Source organism: Trachemys scripta, chromosome 3 (genome assembly GCF_013100865.1).
Source record: "Trachemys scripta elegans isolate TJP31775 chromosome 3, CAS_Tse_1.0, whole genome shotgun sequence".
In the NCBI taxonomy this organism is placed as follows: Eukaryota; Metazoa; Chordata; order Testudines; family Emydidae; genus Trachemys; species Trachemys scripta.
In genome coordinates this window covers 125,788,049-125,809,808 of record NC_048300.1, presented here as the reverse complement: position 1 = coordinate 125,809,808, position 21,760 = coordinate 125,788,049, and the positions used below count along the sequence as shown (strand labels likewise).

General features: G+C 38.2%; 1 protein-coding gene across 3 annotated transcripts in view; it reads left to right on the top strand.

The window, feature by feature from the left end:
• The window catches only part of LIN28B (lin-28 homolog B), a 125,578-nt gene that overhangs the window by 6,681 nt on the left and 97,137 nt on the right, over window positions 1–21,760 (top strand). The window contains exons 2-3 of one of the 3 annotated variants that reach the window (XM_034765969.1): window positions 4,565–4,613; window positions 13,828–14,012. In XM_034765969.1, coding sequence (XP_034621860.1) covers window positions 4,565–4,613; window positions 13,828–14,012 — 234 coding nt within the window. Of the gene's footprint in view, window positions 1–4,564; window positions 4,614–12,611; window positions 12,811–13,827; window positions 14,013–21,760 lie in introns of those variants that run through there. The other 2 variants (XM_034765968.1, XM_034765967.1) reach the window with 2 other exon arrangements.

The window sequence follows — 21,760 nt, the reverse complement described above, 5'->3', positions numbered from 1 at the left end:
ATATTTTTCATATTCTTCTAAATACAGAACATATAAAATAGATAATATGGATTAAGAACAATCTCACTAAAAGGGAATGAGAAATGATTTTATTCAATTGTTTTTCTTTATTATACCATTATTGTCACTTTAATCATATGCACTAAAGTTACATTTTTATTTAATAGTAAAGTTTTAGCCTCGTTGATCTGGGGGTCAAAGCACACCATTTAAAAGAAACTAAAAATTAAATTGAATGGTGGTATTTCACTTTTAAGAGTCAAATGCTGGTCCTATTGGAGTTAGTGGCAGACTCCACACCATTGAGGTCAATGGAGCTAGTTATTCCCAATTTACACTGCTTTACTAGAACAGTTCAGAGTCTTGATGTCAATGGGAGCAGATTTTGTTCTTATGTGCTCCTGTTCCAACTGAAATCAAATGGGAGTCTAGTAACTGATTGAATGGGAGCAGAACTGGGCCCGCTGGTTATCAGAAATGCCTACATTATTGTGTACCACATAGTCCATCTTTACTCCTTTCATATGTCAGCAAAACATATCTAGAGAATATCACCAAGCTATTTATATTGTTAACCACAAAGGGTAATCAATTTAACACATAACAAAAGAGTCAAAGGTTCAAATCAGTAAAGAAAGATTAAACCTCTGTTTGCTGATCATTAAAACACAAAACAAAACCAAGTCAGTTTGAAGGATTTTATTAAAAAAAGTGTTTCAAGGTGAATTCTTGAATTTAGAAGATAATTAAAAGGAGTTACTTTTCCCACACCTGCTTTATCACTTCACTTCCTAAAAATGTTTAGTGCAATGCTCACAGTATTTTGATGGGAAGAAAATTGTGAACAAAATTACACAGTGTGTGTAATTAAACAAGAAAATGAAATCTAGTTTAATAATTTCAGAAGAGAATAATTCACAGGAATTGTGTTGTATCCTTAGCAAATTATACAATATAGGTAAGCCATTGGTTTGAGGATGTGGATCAGTTCCAGTATTATTCTATATCTTTTATTTCCAAACTTTTTCAGATGTTTTGGATTTTACAGAATGCAATTCAATTTCTTTGGTATATTTTAAATTGATTTCTGTATCTTACTTAATGAAATATTAAAAGAAAGTAAGGGATACAATACCAGAAACCTTTAAAAAAACATTTAATGAGCTTTAGACCATCACTTAGGATTTTGGTTTAAAACTATTGATATTTCTAAAAATTCATAAACATGTTAGTATTGTTAAGTGCCAAGTAATTTGTTTGATTTAACATTCCTCTGCGGCATTTGCAACTAAGATAGTGCAGTATGTTGCTAGTGCATTCAATCAGAAGTTGAAGTGACTATAAACAAAAATAAACTGATTAGTCTGTGTTACTGTCCAGCAGCTGAATGAAGTGCAAAAGGTAAAGCATACACTATATATATTACTTTAAAAAAAAAAAAAAGTTCACAGTTTTTAAACAAAATTGTTTGTTACCATATGGTCTTTTTTTTTTTTTTTTTTTTTTTAAAGAGTACCTGGCATTTTCTCTTAAATACTACAAGCTGTTTATTTTTAGGTGTTCACAATTTATCTAATTCAGTTTCTATGACAGGTGTACCTGAAATCCTTAAAAAAAAAAAATCCATCCTAGATAAGAGTTATAAATAGAAAATAAAGGAATGTTGTATCTTTTTCTGCCCCATATGATATTTGCTCACTCGTTAGTAGTAACTTTTTATTATTGTATATTTTACTTTTGTGTTTTGATGTATTTTATAACTGTTTTAAACAATATAATATTAATAAAATATTGAGTCCACTCTTCCTCACAATAAAATCAATGTCCAAATTATGATTGATTTCAGTGGAGGCAGGAGCAGGCTCATTGTCTTAAATTTTTGTTCTAGCTAATCTCTGAAATAGAGCAAACAACTTTCTATATAAACAGGCAAACTATAAATACCTGATTTTCTACCCTATACTATATATGCAATTTTTATATGGCAGTAAAATTGTTTAAATTAATCCTCTGCATTATCTGAAATCCAAAACACTGTATAATTTTGCTGTCATTGAGAATTTTGGGGAAAAATGAATGACTAGAGGCATACTGTTGCCTTTCACTGTCCAATATGAATGAATTGCCAAAGATAAACAAACAGTAAGTGGCAGAACCCCCCCCCCCTCAAATTATTGTATCTGTTATCTGTAACAAAAGTAAAGATTATTTCATAGGTATAATTTATAACTTTAACTTTCACTCTCCTTGAGTAGGTTTGATTTCCTGTTCTGTGATGATTGCATGGTATCTTCAAATATCACTTTATTCCTAGAACTAGTTTCCACTCAGACATGTTATGATTAAATGCCTATAGACATTTAATCAGGCTTTTAAAGCAGATAATAATTTCTCTCCAAAACCCTCTTACTAAGCTTAATTATTATATAATCCTTGATTAGTATTTATTAAATGATATTAGCAATGATGAAGCCTATTTAAATATGAATCTCAATTTCAGCACTAGCTGATCCCAATTTGCTTGAAATGTTTATATTGAAGTGTAGGAAAATACTAACCTATCACTGTTACCATTAGCTGCGTTAGGGCCCAAACCTGCTCTCATTTAAATCAGTGACTAAATTCCTATTGGCTTCAGTATGATGCAGTAGACTATATGACAACTAGTTTTTTGTTTAAACTATACAGTTTTAAGAATTAATTTAATAGAATTAAGATGTTCAGACTTTTGAAGTTCATTTTATAAGCTAGCATTTCTTACAATTATATGTCAGGACTTCTATATCCTATTAAGAAACAATTAACACCAAGTCTTTTAGAACAGTTACATCCCATTTACTTTCTGTATAATAATCTATTATGATGCTTATGCTATCAACATATTTATATACGTGATGTTTACAAATACATTGAATGAAGTGACAAAAACAAGGGCTTTTTTTTTTTTAATCCTATCTAATTTTCAGGATGTACCAATCTCTGTAGTTACTGCAATTCTTAATATATTTCTTTTCCAAAGTACTTTATTTTGAATCCTCCCATAAACTAAACCACATTACTTGTCAAAGCCAGGAAAGGATCTCTTACTCTGTTTGCATATTTCATTATGCTGCATAAATAATGTAGCTAAATCCGAGACAAAAGCCACACAGCTGCAGGTTGGCAGAAGAGACAAGTAAAAACAGGGATTGGGCTGTAATAGTTGAAGGTGTAAAAGGAAGATTAGGTTTAATATTGAATTTATATACCGCTCTACTGGAAAACAAAACTTGCTATAGATCATCACAAAAAGAAAAACCGGAGACCAGTTGTTAGTGTTATTGCACTGCAAGGAAAAACAAGCTGGCTATCACCTTTTCTAGTTGCTGATGTTGTATAGAAGTGGGGTTAACTAGAGGATAAGAAGTTAATATACAGAAATTTGATTCTCACTTGTCTTTGGCTGTTCACACAGTGAGAGAAGGAAGGTGGAGTTTCCACATTTGTAGGAAAAGGCCAGAATCAACAGTCAGGACATGCTCTCCAATTGCAAAAAATCTCCATTTTCTTTAAAGGCAGAAGAGATTTAAGTTCACATCCCAAAACAACAACAACATGAAGTGGTTTATTTGCTTTGGATGGGTCTTACTTAAAGTAGAGTGTATAAAAATCAGGTAGAGGGAGGCAAAAGGACATAGGCTGGTAGCAGGTGAGTTTGTGCATGTTCAAATCTATTCATCTTCCTTGCTCTAAACAATCTGCACAGCCTGAGCAACAAGCACAGTGGCTTTCCTTGGGTGCCTCTTACTATCTACTATACATGACATTTTTGCTGGCATTATTATGATATAAAATCAGATAGATCCTGCTCAATCGGCAGTGGACCATAAATACACCTAGCACCAGCAAAGCCATATTGTGTGTTGGTCTCTGATCAAATATTTTTTGTTAGTTTATTGAGACTTTGTAAGTATTGGTTTAAAATGCAAATTATTGTCTGGGATTTTACTAGTATTAAAGGGAAGGCATTTTCCTACTGATACTCTTAGGTTGATACTAGGCCCTATAATGTTTAGTACAATTTGACCAAACATTTATTACAAGATACTTCCTTTGAAGTATATGTAAAGACACAAACTGATTTTTTTTTATGATTTAAAGTGTACAATTTAAGCATAGCAAAGCCAGCAACCACTAGTACTTGAGTTACCTATTGCGATGAAATATTGATAAGTGAAAACAACACCTTGCAGTATCCAGCAAATCCGTTTATTTTGTCTACTTCCTCATTAACTTTTATAAGAAGACTATTAATGGGGCAATGACTTTAAAGAATGGAGAAGCACCCCTCCCCCCTTTTTTTTTTTTGGTAACAGGCTGATTGTTACCTTTTGGTTATCTAATTGTGGTTCTGATGAGCTAGGTAAGTCGCAAACAGTTAAAAAGTTTACAGGTCACTTCACAGAGTCAAAGCCCTGGCATTTTATGGCCTTCTAATGAGCCGTTAAACTGGAGAAGAGGTAATTAAATACGATGCTCTGGTACAATTTGCTGGCTAGTACTGACTTCAACTCTCTGATTTTAGGTTCCTCAGAAGACGATGAGGTCATTCAAGAAGGTCTCCTCAGGCCCAGGTCAGTCTTTTTTTTCTGTAAAGTCATAGAATCATAGAATATCAGGGTTGGAAGGGACCTCAGGAGGTCATCTAGTCCAACTCCTAAGTCTTATATGGCTGACTTTTCATATATGATTGGGGAATTGGTATTTGATAATTACTTTATGCCTCCCACTCCCACAACAGAATGGACTGTAATGAACCTAAATTTCTGTCTGGAAAAGTGCCATTAGACTCGAAGAAAGAATTTCATTCATTTTTCTCCAAGGTTTAACTTTGGAATTCTTAATTGATCTGACCATTTGTAGATGGATTTTTTTTTTTTTCTGGGCTGGAGGCAAAAAGACAGTATACAATGTTTATTCCCAGGTGTCATCCTGTGAGCTTAAATAATGGATTTAAAGACATCTTGAAATACATTACAGAATTACTCTTAGGGATGGCTGTGACACACCATAGTTCTTCTAACAGGTAGTATTATTAATGATTTAAAAACGAAGTAGTTTTAAGTATAACAAACATATCAGCAAGTAAAAGGTCAGTGCCCATCTTTTAGCGATATTAAATTGATTTTTAATGCAGCAGCAGCAATGTAAACACGTTATCCTGCACAGTCCTCACATTCATAGACAATTCCTACCTATATCTATCTTTGAGGCAGTACTATACGTTGCCAAACACTTTTCTTGGCATATGAAACTAAAAAAAAAAAAACCTCAAAGTTCACTGATCTGTCAGGTTTCGTTAGGCAGTATCTATTGATTTTATTCCCTGGAAGCTGCGCTAACAAATCCGGTATTTCACTTTGCAAATGGTCACCTGGGAAACTCATTGCCCACCTACTCTCCCTACAGGAGCACCCGCTGTTCCCATTTTGGTTACCCATTTGTCCGCTGCCTGGCTCCTTAGAACATGTATTTACAATACCCGCGTCAAGAAAAGGGGTGATCGTATTCGGTTGCTTACCTTGGTTTCAAGGATTTGCGTAGTTGTATGCAGCCTGTGCCCAGTCCTGTTCGGGCTCTGTAGTGTTGTTGGGTGCTTTCCTGCTGCCCACTGAAGTTTAGTGGTTTGGGCTCTGTTCCAGTTGCTACTTTTTTGTTAGGCGCATGCCTGTTAGGGATCTGTAAGGTGCTCCTGACGTCACTCAGACTAGCAAATAAAAGGGTCGGGGGTGCTCTGGCGCTATCCTTTATCCCCCTCCCCGAGGCGCTGAACACATGCCGCTGGGTGAGGTTTATGCAGCCCAGTGGCACAATGCGCTGGGAATGCCGTGCGTGCTTAATCACGAGCTACATCTTGTGCTTAAGGCAATGGCTTTGGTCATATATAGCCGTTCAGAATAGTCAGTGGGCAACAGGCGTCCATAGCATCCAGTTTCTCTGTACAATAGAGAGCTGCGTATGTATTTATATGCACCACATAATACAAACCCACCTTCAGATTACACCTCCATCTAGGGCCCGATCCTGCTCCCTTTGGGGGTGTCGCTGTTGACTGCAGATGGGGGCAGGGCTTGTCCCATAATCTCTATAGCAATATATTGTAGTATGTGCACGTGCCGTTGCTAAAATGGGTAACGGAGACTGGTGTGTCTACCTGCTCAGTGGGCGGGACAGTCTTAAACACACACAGTCGCTCGCTCTCAACCCGAAGTTTGCTGCCATTGCTATGAAGTTTGAAAAAGCAATATGAGCTTTGAGAAGCAGCTGCAGTCTTTAATTCCTAGGCTTCTCTTCCTTTCCTTCGTTCCCGAAATGAAATTTAGGGAAGCATATACAATGTCTCCTTATGTGGCATCTATTTTGAATTTTTTTGACAGTGAAATGCAAGTGGTCTTACAACAGCGGGAGTCTTCAGTAGGGCTGGTTTTCCAAATATAACCACATTTTCCGCAAATTACTAATGTGGCGCCTCCTTAAATCTAACCATGGAAGTAATCCTTTTCAGTTGCAAATCCACAGCTGAAAAACTGCTAACGTACACGAGGCCACCGCCTGCAGTGAGTTCTAGAAGGGCTCTCAATGTCCTAATGCCCTTGGATTACATCTAGGATTAGAGCAGTGTCGGGTATTTTAATAATGCCTCTCCAAACCATCAGAGTTACAGGCAAAAATGCAGAGTGCATTGTTAGCTATTCCGGAATGTTTACAGTATCACTTTATCAACATTCATTTTATTTTTTTTACTATCAAATATTTTAAATCACCTATTTTAAACCTTCCTCCCCCAAACTCTGGCTATTAATTCAAACACCACCACCTATGGACGTAAAAAATAAAATATAGGCTTTAAGATCTGGAATATTTTAGTCAGGAATGAAGAGAAAATCGTGGTTCATAAATATTTCTTAACATATTCAAAGTTCAGACTTAAAATAAACATTAGGTATATTCCAAGTTCAGCTTGAGATGTGACACATCCTTTAAAAACATTCATTCATCAAGTTTTTATATACCTCACTATTTTCCACTGCAGTGTGACGTCAATTTTCTATAACAACGTGTTCAAAATACAACTGGCTGGAAAACTACCCATTTTTATGATTGAATGAAGTATTTAATAACTTTTGGAAAACAATGGAAATATTTAATAGTCCGTTAAATTAATCGATAATTAACAATACAATAATTAAAACGTGTAAATAGTGAAGGTATTGGCATAAAATGTTAGTAACTTAATATTCAAACATATGTATACAAGTGTATGTTTGAATTTTTCGTTGTTTATACTTATGGAGAGAACAATTCAATCGCAACGAGGTTTATTTAATTTAAATTTTAAAATAAGTCTAAGAAGCATCTTCGGTTAAGAAGTATAAGCTTTCCCCCCACAGCATAAGAAAAACTTAAGGTGGGGAGAAAAAATGATGTTATCACACACACACACACACACACACACAAAATCATTTACAGGTGTTAACTTTTATAGTCGGGACATCGGAGTCTTCGAAAGGGGTAAGGAAATCACCGTAAACAACAGTGAAATGGGGAAAGAAAGATAGATTCCCCTTTTTTAAAAAAAGTGTTTTATTCATTGGAACCGCTTTAGCTGATTTAGGGCATTGTTACATTTCCTCTCGCTGTTTTTCTACACACAGCCCAGGGTTCCTGACATTAGGGAGGCTAAGGAGGAATCTTCAAAGCTGAAGGAACAAGTAAAATTGGCAGAGCTACCTAGATCCAACGGGACAGGCAGTCTTTGCAACAAAGAGAGCCAGCCGGCTTGAAGTATTCGTTGTATTGCAGGTCAATAATGGAAAGTGGTCGCCGTGGTGGGATTATATAGGTAATAATTGGGATCTTCACATAATCAAGATTTGAATATGAAAAGCAGCCATACCAAACGGTCTTGCATTTCAAATTAATGCATGGAATGCATTAATGATCCTAGAAAACTCCCCTGGAAAAACTAACACTGGGACTAAAAAAAAAAAAAAAAAAAAGTGCGTGTGAGAATGGAGATCACTGCGCTGGCCCCGCTTATAGTGAACGCTGGGGTGCAGAGGAGACCAGGCTACAGCGGAAACCCCTGACCAGGCTGCAGCAGAGAAGGATCCGCAGGCCAATTTTGGCGCCTGCGTTGCAGGTGAGACCATAGGCTGGAAGAGCCTTTGCATCAGCTGATTTTTCTCTCTTGCCTTCCCACGCCGTGATCTGACCCCCTTGCAACTCCTCTGATGAAACAGTTCGACATGACACGACACCCGATACTACAGCCCCGACCGAGCAGTCTGATTGTGAAGACAAACACTGTGTGGAGGGGGGAGAGGGTGTCATTTCCCTGACTCTCAGACTCTGGGTTCCTAACGTGAGGGCTCAGGAGGAATCTCCAAAACTAAAGGAACATCTAAGGTTGGCAGCGCTACCTAGATCCAATGGGACAGACCCGATCTTCCCAGCAGGGAGCAGCTTCTGGGAGTGGGGAATTCGCTATCCCAGGAGAGCTTTTTCCTTTAAAATGCAACTTTCCGGGGGCATCCCTGCCGGTAATGACCTGGAGAGGACGGGATCTCCCTGAAGCCCAAGGGGCTGGATTGGGCCCCACAGCGCTAATGAGAATGCCACCTTGAACCACCCAATGACAGGTCCGCTCCGCTTAGCCGGCCACGCCGCGCGGCTCGGGCGGGACCTTGCGGATCCCCCTGACGTGGGGAGGAGCAGAAAGTTGGCTGACTTGGTGGAAGCAGACCCGGGTTGGCTAGAAGCCGGAGGTGCCCGAAAGGCGGGAGTCCACCGGCTCTCACGTGGGGCCAGGCTTGGAGGGCGCCGGCGCGTCTGGTCCCTGCCAAGTGGGTGGGTTCCTAGCCAGGAGCGCCCCTCCGCCGGGTCCTGGAACCTGGCTCCACACGTGGGGGAGGAGAGAAGGGTGGGTGACTTGACCTGACCAGCCGCAGTGGCGCTGCCCCTCCCCCTCGTTTTCGGAAGAACCGCAGCAGAGGCGGCTCTGGTTTTAATAGAGACCATCGCACCAAGCACTTCTGATCTGCACGAAATAAAGGACACCAAGCGCGGCGCGCGTGGGCTCCCTCTCCCCCAAACCCACAGCGGCACGTTTGAGTGAAATGGGCCATCGCTGCCTCTGGGGAGGGGAAGATGGGGCTTCCAGCTCTGAGTGATAATAGTTCAAAAAGGAAGCTCCCCCACCCCCTTTTCGATGTGGTTATCACAGGGCAATGGCAGAGGCGCGCTCTCCTGCTTTTCTTGATTAGCGACCTGAGCAAAACTACACAGTATTTTTAAAACATGGAAAATCGAAGTTATCTTAAGAGCTCAGTTTTCATCGTGTTAAACATGAGTTTTGATTCAAATACACGGAGGTGGGACGAGTGGAAGGGGGTATTAAAAGAAATCGGAAATGAGAAAAAAATTAAAACCAGAGAAGTTTTAGAAACATGACAAATTAGAAAACAGGCAACAGAGCTCTGGCCGTTTTGATGCCAAAGGAGTCCTGGGGCAGCTTCATGAATACGATTCTTTCTCCGTGTAATTATCTCAACGAAAAAGCATGTTTTCTGCGGGGAGAGCAAGACGATGGTAAAGACAGCGGCATCTTTCTAACGTGTGAAATATGACCATGATCCTCGAATTTCCCCGACCTGGGTCTGCTTAAAAAAAGAAGTGTTTGTGGCCGATTGTTTGTGAATGAATTTTGGAAGGTTTTTGAGAGTTCCCAGCTGGCAACAGCTCTCTACCTTCCACAAAACTTGAAAGGCTGATGTCCTTTGCAGGAAATGAATGAGTCGATAACATCTGACACCAGTGACCAGTCCGGTGACCCCAACCTTAATTCCAGTAATACTGGAGGCCTGAAAATCTCAGTAAAGACCACTTGCAAATCTCCCCCTCCCTAATATGCGTAATTTACACAATCAGCATTTATTTTGTAGTGTAGGAAATCCTTTGCAACTTTCTCTTATACTTGCATTCAGCTTTCTTTTGCTGTTTTCACACTCCTCCCTTTCCTCTGATAAAAAAGCATAATACCGCATTGCTTTTTTTTTTTTTTAAATCAAACTATCTGGAAACAAAGGACAGTTTCTCCATAAACAAAACAACCTGGGTCAATTTATTTGTGTCTAGTATTAGTAAAACCAAGAGTCTAGTCTCCATAGCATTTTTCAGCCAAATGCCCATAGAGGAGACCAATCTGAGAAAAATACAGACTCTTATAACAGATACTATCAAAAAAATAAAAAAAAATTGTATCTATAGATGCCCCCTCTTTTTGGTAGACATATCAAATAGTTGATAGATATTTTCATATATACACTACATTCGTTTCACTTTACATATTTGTTCTCTCCAGCTGCCCTGCTTTTATTTGTCCATTGATTATGTCAGAATTGAAATTATATATAGTAGTTCACATACATATGGGAAATATTTAGTTTTTAATCTTCCACGTAGATAAAGTGAGGTGAATATTGATTTATCTTAGTAATATAATTGCATTCATTAGGAAGTGGAAACGAAAAAAGGAATGGTTTATTGCACAAATGTGTAAAGGCAGGTCAGTGTAGGAAGTCGACCTCCACTGTTGAAATAACCTAAAGGAAATTTACGGTTGAAGACTGCAAAGGAATTTCAGGATTTAGAGCTTCTGCTCCACTTGCCAGATTGCTTGTATTTTTACACTTTTGCCCATCCCCTTCTCTTTTTACCAAATGTTCAACTGGGACCTTGTTATTTCAAACAGAAATTAAAGACAAAGGAGAGCGATTTACACACTTTCCTGAAAAGCAACGAAGAAGAGTAAACAGGCCTATTAGAGCAAAGAGGTTTTGCTTAATTGGGCAGACTGAAACAGCAAGTACTTTGAAATTTTATAAAACACATTGTACAAGCTCTGGGCAGATCACAGTTTGTTGTTTTGGCTTTTTATGTATTTATGTTTGTGTGGATGGGATAGGAGGGGTAATGCCACTTTAATCAGAAAATGATTCAACCCAGTGTCCTCGGATTTTAACAAGGTATAACCTACCTTTTAAATGTTACAGGGGCAGAAGTGTCACCAAATCTCAGTTCATGATTATGTAGTGCCTACCTGTGAATAGGATGTTTACTGACAAGAAAAAATGGGCAACGTGGTTTTATATTTTTCATACCTACCCAAACATATATATTTATGCATGTTCTTCCCCAGGGAGAAAAGGAAGGAAATAGGTACTTTTGTTTAGTATTTTTTCTTAACATATTAAAATGTATTATTTGAAATAGCGACGCGAAGTACAGTAGTACAAATAACATGTGTTTTTTCCTACTTGTATACCTGAGAGAGGTCCAATGCCTAGGGAATTCGTGAAGGAACACGGGAAAGCTGTAGGCTATCAAGCCCGTTAGATATTTTTTTCTTTTATGTGTTTGACTCTCCCATCCACTAGTAGTGGAGATTTAAAAGTGCAGTCTCCAGCCCACCATCCCTCTTCTCTTTGTCTTCTTCCTCCTGTTTTTTTTTTCGTCTTCCTCCTCCCTAGCAAATCCTCCTTTTCTCTTTCAGCCTTTCCTCCTCCTCCTCCTCCACCACCATGCTCCTGGAGAACAATCGCTGCTGATTGAGGTTCACTCTAATGCTAGGCTTGAAAACGGGGCTCTTATTTAGGAAGTCATTAATCACATCCCCTCCCGCGGAAAGAGATGGCGGAGAAACCTGTGAAGTGCAATCCCTCGCCCCATCCCCCTCCAAAAATGTTTTGAAACGCTAAACCTCAACACATTCTGAACCATATTAAGGTGATATCGCGTTTCCGGTATGCGTTTCTTTTGAATATGAAATAGTCATGTGAAACAAAGGGAGGAACACCAGCGATTCTCCATGTATATGTTGACCCCAAGTGTGCATATGTTTCTGAGTAAAGTACATATAACGTTTTCCTGTCAACCTAAGTAGGTTAAAATAAGGTGATCAGCCTGTTAAATTCCACGAAGCAGTCGAATTTTGGCTAACGTGTCTACACGAAAATAAATACGAGGTTAAAAGGCAAAAATACAGTTATGAGTCAAAGGTGTTTAAATGCCACTTTTATTAAGGAAGTAACAACACTTGCAAATTTGTACATATTTTTTGTACACACGGCAATATGCGTAGTAAGGTGTGTATCTGTACAGAGTGCGCATATGGTTATGCATGCATAACATAGCATATGTGATCCTGTATACATATTAGTGCGTCTATTCACATAATATATCTCTTCCCTATGACTGTACATATATATAGTAATAATCTCAGTTGTATGTCTGGGGTGTGGTGTAACTATGTAGCTATACGTGTATCTCTACACATATGTGTATATACACACGCGCAAAGAAAGCCCCAAAATACGTCATCTTGATTTACCGTGAAGTGTGCAAATTAGCTGTAAGACAAGTTCGTATTTGAATTTTCTTGTTCATTCATAAATTATTGTGGTGTGTCAGCTTAAATTGAAATGGCGATTGGCTACTTCAGACTCTTGCCAACCCCTTAAGGATCCGATGTGAAATTAGTCGCAAGAAAGCATGTAATTGACAAAGTCACGTGTGCGTAGGGGGCCAGAAACTGAGGGAGAGAGAAGGGGAAAAATCAAAAGAGGGAAAGCACATTAGACCATGCGAGCTAAATTTGTGATCGTTCAAAATCAGGATGCTAGATTGATGCAGAAGACCACTTCGATCCAAAGGGAAAGTTTTCATCTCACGAGTTTGGAGCAGAGGGCCCGTGGGGCAACATGGCCGAAGGTTAATTTTCTTATTCTATTGTTTTTCTATGATTTTCTCTCTCTCTCTTCCCCTCCCCTTCCTCCTTTTTTTTAACCCCACTAGGCACCATTCTTCTTCTTTTTTTTTATCAGATCGCGCAAGGGGGCTTTCTACAAACCTATTGTTACGGATTTCCAAAAATGTTCCGTACCGCCCACACCGATTCACACAACTTGAAAAGCGTTCAGGGAGCTATTGTTTGAATTGTTCCTGTACGATTAAGCACAGTTTCAGTGGTGGGATGAGTAAACGTTTGTACACCTGTCCCCCCCCAACTTTAACTGAAAGTTATTCCAAGGGGTGGGGGGTGGATTCACGTTGGAAAATAGTACTGGATCCGCCGCTGCATGTGCAATAACGCGTTGTTGTGCAATCTGCCCCGTTTTTGCTCATTCCCTCTTCACCCCCACCCGCGCTTTGCAAGAAGAGAATAATTTAGCTGAGCATTTCTGTTGGAAAATGGGTTCGGTCCTAAACCAGCAATATTCAAGTAAAGTATCGCGTTCTGTTGTGTAGTATGGCTGAAAGTTGGCGTGAAATGGAAAAATACACGAATATACAGAAACGTGGGCTGTTCTGGGCGAAAGAGAGCGAGCGAGCGAACATATGCTGGGTTTCCTCTCTGTTACCCTGGCTGCTTTTTGGGTTGTGTGCTTTTTTTTTTTTTTTTTTTTTTTTTTTTTTTTTNGAATATACAGAAACGTGGGCTGTTCTGGGCGAAAGAGAGCGAGCGAGCGAACATATGCTGGGTTTCCTCTCTGTTACCCTGGCTGCTTTTTGGGTTGTGTGGTTTTTTTTTTTTTTTTTTTTTTTTTTTTTTTTTTAATGGTTTGCTCTGCAGGGAAAGAAAACGGGTTGATTTTGTAATGTGCGGGTGGGGTGTGTGTGTTTCTCTCCCCTCTGTAGCAATCCCTTTGTATAAGGCAAAGGACGTTTACCAGAATTTAACTCTTTGCTTTGCATCTTCTGTCTGTGTTTTTTTTTTCCCCTCCTCAGCAGGGGCGAGTAAAGGTGGAGACGAGCCCGGGAAGTTGCCGGAGCAGGAAGAGGAGGAATCCCAGGTTTTGCACGGAACAGGCCATTGCAAGTGGTTCAATGTGCGAATGGGATTCGGGTTCATCTCCATGATCAACCGGGAAGGAAACCCTTTGGAGTCTCCAGTTGATGTTTTTGTACACCAAGTAAGACCAACTTTTGTCTCCCATCTTTTCCACTCTTCCCCCCCCCCCCCTTGGGTTGAGTTCAATGGTGATCGAATTACACTGGAAGGGAAACAATCTATCGTTCTAGATATTTAAATGCATCTGTATATATGTAATAAAAATTGCTCTAAGAAGGGGTTTTATCTACATCCCCATTAAAACTCAAATAAGATCAGCATCCAAATTGGTGGGTTGTGCAAATGAATATTTTATCTCTTAACGATGCAAGGCTGGGGTACAAACTTTTCTTTTTGAATTCTTTTTTAAAAATAATCTCATATCCTGTTTTTAATAAAGTTTAAACTTTTCAGCTATGTCGTCTGCTCAGGAGCAGATAGGTCCTTCCCTGCAAAGGTGATAAAAAAGAAATAAACAGAAAAGGATAAATAAATATATTCACCAATTAGGTCTGTTGTGAACATATTTTTCTTTTAGCACTTTTCTTGTAAAGTTATACATTTTTAAAAAGTAGTTAATCCCAGATTAGTTGGTGAAAAGTAAATGTAATAATAGGTTTATTTTGCAAAATACAGACATGAAAACATCCCTGTGATAATACATGACTCATCAAACTCAAACTGTGTGTGTGTGTGTGTGTGTGTGTGTGTGTGTGTGTGTGTGTGTTTTAAAAATCTCTTTTGGAAAACATATCCAGTAGTAAATAAGACTAAGGACACTGTCTCTTTAAAGACACTGAACATAAAGACGTGTCCATTGTTTATATTTTTAACATACCTAACTAATATCTAGAGCCTTATTTTGTACATGGAGATTGTAAGGCAAATGTCTTCATTTGAAAAAGTTTCAGCTGCAAGAAATGTTAATCAGGAAAGTTTAGAAAACTTTCCCCAAGATTATTGACGTGATTTGTGAGAAACCAGTGTGCCTAGATCTCCCACATGCTTGTATTAGTCCCAAATTGCAAGAATGACATTTTGAATTTCATCAGCCTTCTCAAAAATGTTGAGTTGATCAGAGAAAAAGAAAACAATATCTGCAAAGTTTAAAGAGACCGTTTGTTTCAGGCTGGGTAATGGCCATGTCAGGAAAGCTAAAGGCATCTTAACTTTTCACGTAGTTGTCCATTTCCTATGACGTTTACTATGATTTGGGGGAGGTTTTGTTACATGATATTCTATCTTGATGGTCTAGTTTTATTCCACATATTATTGTACGTTTGGGCTCATTTTCATCATTCACATTTAAGGAATATATACTTAGGATGAAGCAGATAGGAGATAACTGAAACCTAAGAAACAATGCCTGCTGGCATGTTGCTTTGCTTTGTGGTGGCGTTTGGGTAGATTTTTGACCGTATTGTGCTCTGTCCACCCCTGCCTCCAGGGCCTACTTATCCAGAGTGTCTGTTTGCATGTGGAATTAGGTATAACTGTGAAATGAAATAGAGCTTTTATTTTTAATGTAAAAGGAATACTTTGTTTTTATATTCTTACACTTTCTGCTTTGCACCATCAGGCATGGATGAAGCAGCTCCTTTGCTGCTGCTTTTCATGAGACTGAATTACTGAAATCATTGTCAAATCTGATTGCTATCAGTTTCCTTGTCGTTTTTCCCCCCTCTGAACTGTCTTTAGGTCATTAATTGCTCTTTGTGATTACATAAATGTATTTTATAGATGAAAGAAAGGAAAAAAAGTTCTCTTTGTCTAATACCTTGGTATATATTATTCTCTTTGCTCCTCTAATATTAAAAAAACCCAAGTGTTTTAAAGGATAGCAGATTGATTAATAAAATTAAAATATTTGAAAACGGTATACTTAGAACTGTGTAACTGCAGAAAGATGTTAAGTGATCATATTATGTGTAGGACTTTGCTATTGATACACACTTTAAAGCAAGTCATGTAATTTACTTACACAATGGAAAATATTCATAGAAAGTCAAAAGATAATCTAATAAAATTGTAGGAAATGTTGAAGCCAGTTTGTCTTTTGTGTCACATAGAAGATGGGGACATTTAATAAGCCAATAAGTGAGTTATGCTGGTGTCTGCAGGAGGAAATAATTTCAAGTGTAAATATTTGTAGATACTGTACTAATCTACATGTCATAAATATTTGTATGGATTTACAGATTTCTGCTGGTACACAATGCCATAAAAGATAGTATAGCTAATTGGTTTAAACTGTGAACCTCATTAATAATTTTGAGTTTTTCCTCAAATATATGTCTTAATGCACTAATTTATTAGTGGTTCATAATTAATTGCTCTCATTATATCAAAGAAAGTATTTTAATACATCTCACTTTATTTTTTCTTGGTGAAATATTGATTAGATACAGGGCTTATGGTGACACTGGTCTCTTCTGTCTCCCAAAGGTTTAATATAATGGGGGGAAGCAATGCCTAACTCGGGCTGAGTTTGAATTTCATATACTTCATTATTATAGAATACATTCATCCGAAGAAGTGAGGTTTTTACTCACGAAAGCTCATGCCCAAATAAATCTGTTAGTCTTTAAGGTGCCACCAGACTCCTTGTTGTTTTTATAGAATACATTGTGCTACTTGGCTAGCTGATTTGAAGGTGACAGTAGCCACTGGTGGACAGATAGTCACAACAACATAAAGCCCTTTTTAAATCTGAAATGTTATACAAAGAAGAGATTGCATGCTATTAAAATAGAGTCTGGTATCTATCTGTACTTTCAGTGGGCCCCATCTTCCAAAGCTTTACTCATGCAATTAGTTCTTAATCATTTGACTATTGAAGTCAGAAGGATTGCTCATGTGAGAAAGGGTTTGCAGTCAGATTATAAATTTGTCTGGCTAAATATTGCTGTATACTATTTTAGAACTAGTGTGTCTTCTACTACAGCTCCTACTTATGTACAGGGTCATGGCATACATACAGCTACCCCACAAACTTTTTAGATACTATGTATCAGAAAAAAATTGGAAAAACCCACTACATAATTTAGTACCTATACAGGATTGCTTATGTAGGATTGTTCCCTACAAATACACTTTTAGTGTTTTTTCTAGCCTAGCTTTAAATATTCCAAATGATAGGATTTTCCACCCCCTTCACTTGAGAAATTGTTCAAAGCCTAAGAGATCTTGCTGTCAGGAAGACTTTCCTGATATTCAGTCCAAATTCCCTTTAATGATTTCATCCTATTATATCCACTTCTATTTACTTGTAGCACTGTAAATAATTTATCTCCCTCCGTGGTGTTTACACCCCTCAATTATGTGTGGACTATTATCATGTTTTCCCTTTGTCATTGCTTAACTAAGCTGTGCATATTTAGGTCTTTTTTAGAGCCCATACTTCTTTAAGTCAATAGAAGTTCTGTGCATGGAACAGCTGCAGTATTGAGCCTTTAACTCTTCTTTTTAAGTTATTCCCTTCAGCACTCTGATTTTGATTGATCTTCTCCGAACTACCTTCAGCTTGTCATTATCTTTCTGGTAATGAGGTACTCAGAGCCAAACACATTATTTCAGATGGAAACATACCAGAGGTCTCTCTATATTTATATATTATAATTAAAGTAGAGTACATTTGTAAACATTTACACTCAAGTCCTTTTCAGCTTTGGTTTGCATATGCCTGTCCATGTATTCAACATCTTCATGTTGATCTTTTGTTTGAGCTATTCATTATTTCCAAAAGGAAGTTATTGAATAGTTAACCAGTTTGTTTCTGAATCGCTCCTTACTCAAATTGCATTAATGGGACTATCATTTATTTTTATAAGAGTAAACAGAATGGGCTGAATTCTGCATAGTGTAACTCCATTGACTCCAACAGGGTTGTACCGTACTGGTTTTGGCTCAGTATTGTTGTTCTCTGCACTTTAAATTCTACATTAGCTGCATTATAATCGATCCTGTCTTTAGTGGGAGATGCTTGTATTTATCAGAGGGCAGAGCTGTGCCTAATGAGTGTGCAATAATAGAAAATTCTTGTGATTCTGCATAAGTTTAAGTACAGCAGTTTAAAAGGTCTACAGTTCTGTAAACTAAATGGAATTATATGTGAGGTTTTAGCCCCAAGATCACAGTAAAAGGGTTGATGCTTGAAGTTAGTTTAACTGCTGGGATGTTTGTATATAACCTTTTTTTTTTAACCAAGGGGGAGGGGTGAACTCTGACCTACTGTAGGTCCCTTCCAGTTCTAATTATTCTATGGTTTACCTTGGGAAAAAGGTTTAACTTTGAAAGTGCTTAACAAGATTGTTTATGTGGTCACACAAAAAAGAGCAGTTTTTGTTGGTTTTAAATGTAAATAGATGCAATTTATAAGTGTTTATTACACATGAAAGCTTCATAATCTTATATACTGTTTCTGAATTTTCAGATCCTTGTCTAGGTGGATTTGTTTAGAAGAGCAGATAGTGGGGATGTCTTATATTAGGGTCTGGTCCTGCAGTCCAAAATTATTGCCACAATGGGATTGATTTTTGCATAAGGATTTTGGGACTTAAAACAGGATGCTTTCTATATCTGCATTTAAAGGACTGGCATTAGCTAAAAACACACATTTCCATCTGAAACTTGTTTTAACTACTATTCTTACACTTAAGTTTACTGAAACCGGAAGAAATCTGCGGCATTCCCCATCCCCAGTTACTTTGTGCATTTGACCTCATTTTATATATAGTAAATTGCACTCTTTCCCTTGTTTTAGTGGGTCTTTCACACAACACTGGAAAGTGATAGAGAAAAAAATAATCAAAAATAATATACAATGTAACTATAAAACAAAAGAAACAAAAATATTGATTGGGGAATTTAGGGGCAGATATAATACCCCAAATAGAATCTGTTTTTCAACTATTGTTTTTAATTACTAGATTTTAAGTTGATTGTCTCTTTAAGATTAGGCACCTGATCATGTGTTTCTTTTGTATCCAAAGCTGCTACTAATGTCAACTAGGGCAACCAAAGTTTTATTGGTACAAGAAATGCAGGACTTGGCATAGTGTATTACATTTAATATCTAATGTCCCTAATGTCAAAGTCTAGATCTTCTCTATGTAGGGGGGTACATCTAGGGATCTAGTACATCTCTTTCTTACTGTATTATGATCAGGGCTTGAAAAAGCTTGCACACGGTGACTTGAAGTTTTGATGAGCAAGAGGGGTGAATGGCAGACTGTTTTCCCCTGCTGCGTGCAACATAGCAGTGCCACTTCGGAGTACAGCAGTCTTTGTGTGAAGGCTTGCTGCTCCTAACCTGGCTTCCTGAACTGTTGCTTGGGGGCACACAAACCCAAACCCCAATCTAAATAAAAATGGATGGAAGAGACTTGAGGAGCCAGGAGAGAGAGTGAGATAGGTGTAGGTGAGCAAGTGAGGAGCAAAATGTGTGTCTTTTGGCAGCAAGGGTATCAGAGGGAACAGGCTTGAACTCAGATCTACAATAAAAATTCTGGGCCCAGCTATTGGTGCTGAGACTTGCTCGGGGGCCTGAGCCCATTCACTGGGAATCTGGAGTGGCTTGGAGGGGCAGTCTGAGCCCAGGGCCATCATGGAATGGTCATGTGGGAGGATTCCAGGAGAGGTGGCAGAGTGGACAACTGATGAGGGATTCCTGGGGAGGAGAGCTGCTCCCTTCAAACCAGGGTCAGGAGTTGGATGTTTGGAAACACCTTTAAATTGCTGGGTGGAGGGATTTATGGTGATGTTTTAGTTCCGGTAAACCACAAAAAAATCTTAATGAGTGTTTACAATACGATTCACAGTTAACTGAACCAACTTCTCCTTTGGGAATCCTAGTAAGGGAGCCTTCATCTGTGATAAATGCCTCTGAGCAGAATCTATTTACATTTAAAGCTAACATCTTCATGCATTTTTAATCTGAAGACACATGCAGTATTGGATTCCATTGAAGTCAATGGAAAGACTCCCATTGATGCAAATGGAGTTGGATCAGCTCCTGTCATGCTAAGCAACTGTAAATATTATTTTTTTCCAGGCATAAATCACAAATTGTTACACCTTCAGGGGACCTACTATTGGCCCAATTATTTGGGGCCAAATGCTCCCTTGCATGAGCAGAGGGGAACACAAGTCTACAAATCCTTCTCCAGAGCATACTTCTCCCTTCCTCTAACTCTGAGGAAGTCTTGCATGAGCTTTGGAGGATGGGAGGAGGACATTCTGTTTGGAGCACTTTTTACCCTTCATACAGAAATGGTATCCAAGCAGATATATGTGCCTACATTAAAAGAAAATCAACTTGGAAATTTTTGTTGTTTATTATTTGTCCTGAGTTAGCACCAAGAAGCCCTAGTTAGGCATCAGAGCTCCATTGTGTACATTCTACATACACCTAGTGAAAAGACAGCCTTGCCGCAGAGAGCTTACAATCTAAGTAAATCACATTGGTGTGAAAATTGTGTTCCTAATACAATTACTGTAACTGAAAAAATATTTCTCACTCTCTTTCTTTTTTAAGTTTACTTACCTTGTGCTTTGACAGCACATTGTTTAGAATCTCTTTCTCCTGTATAGCCAGACACCAGTGAAGGCAAGGTCAGACTCTTAGATAGGCTGAGATTCTCAAAGATGTTTGGACACCTAACTCCCATTGACTCCAGGGGAAGTTGGGAGCCTAAATATCTTTGAGGCTCTTGGCTGTACTCCTTTGCTGAAAAGCCCATTATAAATATCAACAAGAGAGCAGTAGAACATTTATAACATTTCTTAAGGGAATCTAAACAAAATAGATTTGCAGTTTGAAGGATGATTTTCCAGAAACTGGAATTTCTAAAAATGAGTCAGTTGAATTATCAATTATATAATTTAATTGACAGTAATCCTTTTATGTTTTTCAAGGATTATTCACTCAGGTCTATGCAAGAAACTTTTACCAGTATCATAATATCAGTGAGGGCTGTGTTTCTTTAAGACATTTTTCCACCGGCAAAAAGCCCTATTGTAGACACTATTGTACCTGTAAAATAGTTGATTTTGCTGGTATAGTTTAATTTATTTGAGAAACGGGTATAAGCAATTCTGGCAACATTTTTTGCTAGTATAAGCTGCATCTCTACTAAGGGAAGGCCAGTATAGCTATTGGGGCAATCTAGTCTAGGGAAGACCTAATCAGGTTCCAGGGTGACACCACTGTCTACCTGCCTTTCCTTTTCCTACAGACAGAGTAGGTTTTTTTTTTTTCTATAGATGCAAAATGCTAGGACTGTGGGAGCATAGCTCCAGTTGGAGATGGAGAGCCAGAGTTAGTAGAGCTAGCTTTTTAAGGGAATTAAGGTTCCTCTGGATGCTGGAGATCAGTACAGTAGGAGAGGCTGCATCCCTGCAAGAGCCTCTGACCACAGAGGAAGACGTTGAGGAAATTCCACTACAGAGTTTCTTGGCCCTTCATATTCCATCCTTTGGGTAGATCCTCAGGATGGTAGAATCCAGCCCAACTCTGACATATCCCTGAGTGTCTGTAGTATCAGCCCTAAACTGTGGCATTCTAATGTATAAATTAAACATATTTTGCTGTTGCTTTAAAACATTTTAAATATGGATTATTGTAATGGGAGTTTCTAGATTATCCAGTATTAAAAAATAATAGTTATGTGTATTCTGATTCCATTTAACTGGTAGTACAAGAAAGCTGTCACTAAATTAGCTGTGAAATATTTGTTAATTAGTATGGAGAACATAACTCTTGAGTTAATGATCACATTTAGTTCTATGATCATCTCATTTCACAAAAAAATTCAAATTTCACATTTTTTC